General features: G+C 36.5%; 1 protein-coding gene across 1 annotated transcript in view; it reads right to left on the bottom strand.

Moving 5' to 3' along the window:
- Positions 1-3,618: 3,618 nt before the first annotated feature.
- LOC107718311 (multiple epidermal growth factor-like domains protein 11) overlaps positions 3,619-9,271 on the bottom strand; it is a gene marked incomplete at its 3' end in the record, with an annotated part of 59,053 nt that continues 53,400 nt past the window's right edge. Inside the window, exons 3-5 of the mRNA XM_016525337.1 lie at positions 8,656-8,779; positions 4,248-4,349; positions 3,619-3,719 (exon numbers count right to left, since the gene is read on the bottom strand). Of these exons, the coding sequence (XP_016380823.1) occupies positions 3,619-3,719; positions 4,248-4,349; positions 8,656-8,771 (319 nt within the window). The remainder of the gene's footprint in view (positions 3,720-4,247; positions 4,350-8,655; positions 8,780-9,271) is intronic.

A 9,271-nucleotide genomic window follows, 5' to 3' on the forward strand; every position in this document is an offset into this window, starting at 1 on the left:
ACCTGAAAACCCACAGACCTCTCTAAGTTGACCACACCATTGCACAAAAAATCCTTATTAGACTTCTTGCTGGCACCTAACATACAATGGTCAGATTATACCTGGGAATCAAATAAAGTCTGAACAAAAATAAATGTCTAAATGAAGAAATACTTTTAACAATTAACATTTGTTGGAGACTTGGTTTGTGAAGTTAGTGTCTCTTTAGGTTGTACAGGTAACACCGGTTTGCCAACCAGTCTGGCCTGTGCTCTATTTACTAAACGTCTAACAAATAGGCAAAAGTCCATAAATTAAATGAATTAATTAAGTCAATTAAATAAATAAATTAATTACGTTAATTAAATCAATGCCAAATACAGGTTGGCAAAATCTATTAAAAACAGCAAACTGTGGTTAAGGGAAGTAAAATAGCTGTAACACACAGCCTCTAGTGGTTTACTGCTTTTATAAAATGCAAAGTAGAGCAACAAGAAAATGCTCAGTAAATAAATGCTCTTATTAATATTCACAATAAACAATTTCTCCGCCAAGTAATTCAGCTTATTAGCCTAAAAATAGACTGTTCATGGTTGCATGCAAGGTAGCATCTTGGTGCACAAACAACTGATTTTACCTATTTTACCAATCAGAGTTGGAACTACTCATTTTATAAAGCATATTTTGGTCACCTCTATGTGCACAGAGGCAATAAACATACCATGAGGTCACTGAGGGGAAAAAAATGATGCCTACCATCTTCTCCACAGATGGTGTGGTTCCATTACAGCAGCAACTGTTAACATGAAATTGTTGCAGCTATTGTGTGGTAATGGGAACATTATTGATTATTGTCATTGCCTTCTTCCACCAGACAATGTCAAAACTGATCCCTATCCCAGCTGTACCTAATCCCATGGTTTTTAGCAGTGCCTTCAGGTTACAGACAAAGCTGGACACAATCCCACTCAATAAGGACAGAAACATGAGATCAACTTTATCTTCAACAGACCATGGTCACCCGCATTCAGCAATAAAAAAAATCCTGTTACTAAAGGTCATTGTTGAAACCTCCTCCTTTCTACAATGACCTTTAGTAACAAAAGAACAACATCTGGTGAACAAGCTGTTGATTTACAAGAGGGTTACAATCCATGTATTTCTCTCTTTTGGCTCCTATTGTTCAATATTCTAAATTTTATTCAATGGGAACCAAAAGAAATCCAAGAGGATTTGGTCATTTGGTAAATTAGTTTAATTGTAAGAGGAATAGGTAACCCCAAAATAAAAATTACATCATCATTTAATCATGCTCATGTTGTTGTACAGCTTTATTCAAGTTCTTATTTCTGTGCAATTCAAAATGAAAAAACGTGAAGAACTTTCACTCTGCTCTCCTCCATACAATTTAAGTGGATGGGGACCAGGGGATCTCACATTTTAAAAAATATGTTATGTTATGTTATGTTATGTTATGTTATAAAAGTAGAAAAAAGTTAGGAAAAAAAGAAAAAAAGTTTCAACTTTCATTGCTTGGACAGGTCTCGAAAAAATGAAGGTGAGAAAATTACTGTTTTCATTTTTGGATTAATTAATCCTTTCAAAGCTAAAAAGAGAAACAGTGTGAGCAAATATATCAATTAAATAACTGCTTGAAATATTACATTTCTCAATACCTGCTGTCATGAGAGCAAGGTGTGAAACCGTAAAATTAAAAATGTCCTTGGATCATAAAAAGTGTTTTCTGTGGCATATGTAAATGACTAGGCTTTTAAATCAACCTACAAAGACAGACAATGCCGGTTAGGTCCCTGTGACACGATGACAGCAAAACAGCTGCTGGGTCTCATGGCTCGTTCCATGGTAAAGTGTAAAATTCTCTTTGATATGGTGAAATTAAAATGAAGATTAATTATGAATTAGTGTGACTTCCTATAACAGCATCGCAGGTTAGTAATCAGCATTTCTACCGTCCACGCCATCTGCGTATCCTCTTCTCTTCATAACACTGAACTGAAGTAAAGTTTTATGATTCCTGCAGAGTTGAATACCACAGCGGCCCATATCATGAATTAATGTAGGCTGTTAATTTCTTTCATTCTCATGGGAGTCCATTTAAAACGCACTGGCTGAAGAATTACATGGCATTATGCTTATTAACGTCAAGATGCTTTAGGAGTGGACACTGAGTTGGGACAGAATACATTTATCATAACCTTACTTCTGTCTGGACCACTATCGTCAAAGATGATTGACAATTAGCATACAGTTTGGATTGGCGGTATGGTTCTGTTCTGGGCAAGAACTCCCTGTGCATCCATGCAGCCTAGCATGGATGAGAGCAGGGAGAGCAGCGATAACCCCCCCAGGGTAAACAGAACAGAACCAACATAAATGTATTGCAGATATCGTTAAAGTTCAATAATGTTATGTACACATTTTAGAATTAGTCTGATTCAAAGGAGAATCAGAAGGCTGAATCCTGACTGACAGAGGAGGAGTTGGGGATGGAGGAGGGTAATTAGCTATTGAGCAATGCGAAAACTGCTGATAATACTGAGGGACCTTATATATGAATGCTTAGATAAGTGTCGTATTCCCATAGGTTGATGGGGATCAGCTGAGAGTCAGCTGATGCAAGCTTGACTAACGTGACCTGCCAGAACTAACGCTATGCTAGATATATTCAAAGCCTAAAAACATGACCACAGGTATTAGTTTCATCAGCTCTTATGGCGACATAGTTGTCCATAGTTAGCCATCCATCCAGAAACAGACATTCATCAGAAAGCCCGTCCCTCCCTCTTGTTAATAATGCCGAGTAGCTGTGAGGGCATCAAATCCCATTTGCTCTTAAGCTACGTGTGCTGATTTTTATCCTCTCCCTGGAGCTCGGTAAGACTGTCATTTACCTCATCACCTTGACACGGTCCTGTGCGAGGTCCTTTCACGCAGAGATTTTTGCATATTGTCAAACAACCGCTGAACCGTGTGAGCCAAAGGTCTGAGCTGACTGACAGGATTCGCTCACTTGTGATTACAACACATTAAAGAATAATGAGTCTGGCCTACACAATAAACAATCCTGAGAAACAAAACACGCATTTACAGACTTGGAAGCGCGAAAAGACAATAAACTAGTATAAAAGCTGACATTTTTGACATTCATTGCTCATAAAATAATCGCTAAAATCTATCATTCTGACCACAGCAAGGGAAAGTTGTTATTTCCTTAATTAGGGTATTATCTCCTGAACGGGAGGAATTAGGACAATGTATTTGCAGTGAATGACTCAAGATTCTTTTTTTTTTTTTAAATGAGCGATAACTGAATGCTATTAACGCCATTGTAATGGCGTACTGGCAGTGTAAAACTGAAAATATGAGCAAACCCAATATGAGTAGGACCAGTAATGAAAGGCACAAATTATGCCTGAAATATGCAGTTGCAAAAATGCCTCAAAGATGGCTGAGATTTTGATGAATGCCTCCAGAGGAAGGAGCGGGGTTCAAGGCTTAAGAGGACAAAGCTCAAGCAGATGAATGCTTTTATTGTGCTCATAACCACTTGCAAGAAAGAGAAATTGAACTGTGCTGATTTAAGAGGAAATAAGCGAGTGAAATATAAAAGAAACTCACGGACACACAAGTCTCCGCTCTCGAAGTAGCCAGGGCAGCATTGAGAACGTCGACGGTACATGGTCCTCACCCCGCGTCGATAAGCTGTCTTGTAGCTGGTCCTGAGATGGAAACACGTACACGTACACATAAGCGAAAGCATGAACATCAATAGCCTGGCAAGTGAACTCCACAAGGGCAGAGACACAAGGACATTACGGTATGCACCTGGCTACCATTAGCTTTTCTGTTTGTGTCTAATCCAAGCTACACCCTAGAGGTGGAAAGGGGAGAAATAAACATAATTAAAGTGAGTTAAGGAAAAGTTTCCGTGTTCGGTGAAGGACATCTCGCCTGTGAATGCAACATTGCAGCACAGTGACTCATTGAGCCCACAGCTTTTAGCCGGGACACTGACGATAAAGTCTTTAATGCAGCAATTAAAACCAATGTAATGTCGGATGACAATCAAACGGCCGTTTCCATCCCGACTCTGACCACTACAATCACGGCTGGTAACATTAACACTTGGTAATAAAGACACTGGCACACCGACACCTTGATTTTTATGTGTCTAGTGGGAGAGTGCTGCTTGTTGCCATGAAGTGGAATCGTGACAACTGTAGTTCAAAGGTCAGGGTCATGCTCACCTGTGTCTGGTGCATTTAAACCAATTGAGGATGTCGGTGCACCTGGTGTAGTAGATCTGGTCAAAGGGATGAGCGTAGGACTCCTGAACAGTCACTGCGTAGCTGAGAGAGGGAAAGACCAAGGAGAAATTTAAATCTCTTAGTGATATAATATATATAATTAAAGTCATCCTGTGGACCCCTTGGGATTTTGCTGGGGCTCCCCAGAAGCCTCAACTCCCTGGTTAAGAACCAACTGGGTCAATATATGGCTTGATACTAGAGCTGCACGATTCTGGATAAATTGAGAATCACGATTTTTTTGTCTCAAATAGAGATCACGATTCTCCCACAATTCTGAACTAAACAAAATAACTTGTGACAAAATATTATTGCTGCAGTCTATTTAAAAGTTTTTTATTAATTTGAATGAATTATTAAACATTTTAATATACACACTTGAGTACATTTTTTCAGGATTCTTTGATGAATAGAAAGATCAGCATTTATCTGAAATAAGCTTTTGTAACATTATACACTATGACTATACCATTCAAAAGCTTGGAGTTAGGGATATGCCGGTATCAAATTTTCATGTTGCGATTAATTGCTAATTCTTTTATTGCGGTATATGGTATTATCAAGATATTGAAATTTAGTTTTTAAAAAAAGTGCTGTCATAATACAGAATAACAGGTTTAATAACTTTTTTCTTATAACAAAAATAACTGAACATTTAAATGCAATAAAGCAATACAGAAAATGTTATAAAGTTAAAAGTTTTACACAGATTAAAGTGCAAAAAAACTATAAAGAGCAATAGCGGTATTATCCCGATATTGAAATTTAGTTTTAAAAAAAAGTGCTGTCATAATACAGTATAACAGGTTTAATAACATTTAAATGCAATAAAGCAATACAGAAAAATGTATAAAGTTAATGTATAATATGTAAATGTATAAGTTTTACACAGATTAAAGTGCAAAAGAACTATAAAGACCAATAGGTATCACTTTACAATAAGACCTCATTAGTTAACCTTAGTTAATGCATTAACGTTCACAATGAGCAATAGCTACATTTGCTACAGAAGTTATTAATCTTTGTATAAAAAAAAGTCTTAGTTCATGTTAGCTCATTAAATAAGACAGTTGCAACTTTCGACTTTAACAACGTGTTATTAAATATTGTAATTACCTAAGATTAATGAATGTTCAGAAGAATTTTTCATTGGCAGTTTGTTAACTAATGAATTAACTAATGTTAACTAATGAAGCCCTAATCTAAAGTGTGACCGAGCAATAAAGAATCAAAACATTTTCAAACAATATTTTAGGGCATGTTGTATTCCAGATTAAAATGTAAAAAAGTTTGAAAATAAATAGCCCAATTTTTAATATTAAAATTATGAAAAAGTTGTTTGAATCAATGATTCAACGACTCACTCATAAACCTACTTCACTTGTTTCATTACTGGATGAATCAGCGTTTTTGAAGGATTCTCTTGAATGAATAATTCATTCAGTGACAAATAAATTTTTAAGTCACTTTTAGTGAAACAATGCAATCGACACAAACGTTATTTGAAGCGTAGTTACTTTCAAAAGGGGATTTGCTCTTTTTTGATCGCTGCCATAGACGTCAATGTTTATATCTGAACTATAAACTTTCACCCCAGTATTTCTGTGATAATATGAATGACTGTAAGACAGAAATAATACTGTGTAGTTGAAAAGGCAGTTTGTGAACCAAACATGGTAAGTAACTGCTCTCTCTGTGTCCGCGGCAGTGCGAACACAGATTTGAATGATCCGGTAAGGCTTTGTCAAAGGTTTAATAGACTCGGGGCATCGTTGTCATTTAGAAATTAGATCGTGTGGGTGTCTGAATCGAGATTGCAATCTTTTAATGATTAATCGTGCAGCTCTACTTGATACCTTACATATTTCTGCTGTAAAGTGCATTAAATGCATACAGTACATACTTGTTTTATTGTTTATTTATTAATTTTGAAAAAAACTTATAATTGCCTGTTTAATGGCAGTTTTCCATTGTGACAACGTAGCGCATATAGCATAGCAACATTCCCTGCTATTGGTCAAAACGTGTTAAAGGGGTCATATGATGCTGCTAAAAAGAACATTATTTGGTGTATTTGGTGTAATGAAATGTGTTTATGCGGTTTAAAGTAAAAAAAACACATTATTTTCCACATACTGTACATTATTGTTTCTCCTCTATGCCCCGCCTTTTTGAAACGCGTCGATTTTTACAAAACTAATCGGTCTGAAAAGCGAGGTGTGCTCTGATTGGCCAGCTATCCAATGCGTTGTGATTGGCCGAATACCTCAAGCATGAGACGGAAATGTTACGCCCCTCACATACTGTTGATGCCGTGTCAGGCCGGAGCGACGAGACATAGAAAAAATGAAATCGCATCATATGACCCCTTTAAAGGAACTGTATATTTGGTCCTGAGCATTAAGGGTGCAAAGTTTGAGCTTTTTTGTAGTCAGGACATTTACGTATTTGCATATACAGTAATAAACCTACCCCAAGAAATAGTCACTGGAGTAAAAAGTGACAACTTGCCGTGTGGGACCCCTACCTGAATTTGCCCAAACATGATTATGTTGCAGAGAAGCAAAGAATTTGCTGGTACCGCTGGTAATTAACTGTACCGTGAAGGTACTTTATCCCAAAAAACAAAACCATAACATACTCAAATGTAATATTCAGACAAGTATCCATCTATTTTGCTTGAAGTTCAAAACAACTTGTTATCTCTAATAATAACAAGACTCCCTTCCAGAGCTACAGCAAATCTAGAAAAACAAGATGTCTTGTTCTAACTTCCTTGAAAAAACATTACAAAACTGTTGCCAACAAAATGACATTAAAGCTCCGATGTATTCTCCTTTAGGGAAGCAATGCTAAAACTCATTCATCTCTGCAGCCCTCTGTCCTCCTCTCTGCAGGGGCAATTGCTCCTGCTTATTTGTCATAACTGATAACACCATTTACAAACAATAATTTTTCAGGCAATACGTTCAGTCAAAACAGATTGTTCTGGTCAACTGGATGCTGTTCTGCCTGCTTTATTTTAGCAACTTATCCTCACTCTCGCTCCCTCCCTCACACACACACACACACACACACACACACACACACAAGGATAATAATAAGAACATCAATATTGTTTTGTGTGTTTAGTGACTGAACCTAATACCTGTAGGCAAGTGTAACCAGATCAACACTCCCAAACACAATCCTTTATATCGCTTTAGCTGTGCCATTAAAAGTGAATACAGTCAATACAGGAACAAACAAATGTAAATCCCCTAAATCTCTGAGATAACAGAATAGAACTGAAATACACACTGTGTGTGCTTTTCGACTAATCCAAACAGCTTGTAACCACTTACATCCCACCTTATACAGAACAAAAGCTTAGCCCAGTTGTTCAAAATATTGTTGATTTTTTTAGTAATAAGATATTTTTTCAGCAAGTAGCAGTTAGCTTGACAAACACATTAAGTTGTATTTAACATCACATTCAAATGTTTGTATTGGCAATATATAGACGGGCACTTAAGAGAATACATACATACAGCTTTATATCAAATCAAACGGACTCCTAAACAGTCCTCTCTGTCAGACGTAGCATTGGAAAGTCCAATGCATTCTAGTGAATCAATTTGTTTGGACTGTTTGAATACATGAACTGCTTTAAAACAATACACCAATTCGAGCCCCACCAAATATTAAATTAAATGCTCATTGCTATGTATTTAACTCGGTTACATAAATTACGGTGTATTCTAGTGTATTTATTGTTGTAAATGTATCTCTTCAAGTTGGATGCGGTCATCCTAACTGAGATTGTCTTATTTTATAGTTTAATTTATACTACTTTTTCAAAATAATAGCTTGGCTGTAGTTGAACGATTTTATATTATGAGTAGCCTGTAAGCAGCACCACGACATTGTTTTTAAAGTTTTAAAATTTAATAATAATATTATTATTAAATTGTATTATTACTTTTTTTGGTTTGTAATAACAATACTAATGACACTTACTATCATTAGTAGAAGTTGTGATATTGTTAATTATTTGGAATATTATTATTATTTCTGATTAAGAATATTCTCATTAAGTATTCATACAATGTACAATTTACGTATGATAAATAAATGAATAAATTAATTGATTCATTTCAGACACTTATCATGTTTACAGTGAACACTGCCACAACCCATTATAACTCAAACAATCACAGACATAAACCAGATCGCTGTTAAATTACAATCCTCTTTTGTAATTTACATCCTTCTGGCATGTCGGAGAGGAATAACTACACTCTGTGAATCCTGCAATGGATAAACGGAAGGTAAAATGGAGTTTAACACGAGAGTGCCCCTCTCTCACCTCTCCCAGTGACTGCAGACATTGGGGTCATCTGGGTTGAGGCTCCATGCGCTGATAATGAGGCCCAGAACAGCCAGCACAGGCAGGGCTAATGGGTAGGCCCGTACCGGCCCCATGGCTCCTCCTGAGAGAATGAGAGTGAGAAAGAGAGAGAGAGTGCGAGAGAAAGAGACAAGGACACTTTTTGTCCTTTATCATTCTTCTAAATTGGAGCCCTTGGAACATTCTTGGAAGTGCAGTGAAAAGAGATTACTTTTTAAGAATAATATCAAGAAATGTTACAGAAATTCGATATGCGTGTCTTTATCATCAACTGACCAAAATGGGTGAATACCCAAAGTGTAATGGCAGATGGCTGATATAATAGTGTGAAATATGTGTGATACAGACTAATACAATTTAATTAAAACAAACGAGATGTACGCAAACACTTTTTTTACACAATAAGGGTTAGTTCACCCAAAAATGAAAATTCTGTCATTAATTACTCACCCTCATGTCGTTCTAAACCCATAAGACCTCCGTTCATCTTCGGAACACAAACTTAGATATTTTTTATGAATTCTGAGAGCTCTGACCCTCCCATAGACAGCAATGTAATTACCACGATCAAGGT

Source organism: Sinocyclocheilus rhinocerous, unplaced genomic scaffold (assembly GCF_001515625.1).
Source record: "Sinocyclocheilus rhinocerous isolate Xijiao unplaced genomic scaffold, SAMN03320098_v1.1 scaffold3136, whole genome shotgun sequence".
Classification (NCBI taxonomy): domain Eukaryota; kingdom Metazoa; phylum Chordata; class Actinopteri; order Cypriniformes; family Cyprinidae; genus Sinocyclocheilus; species Sinocyclocheilus rhinocerous.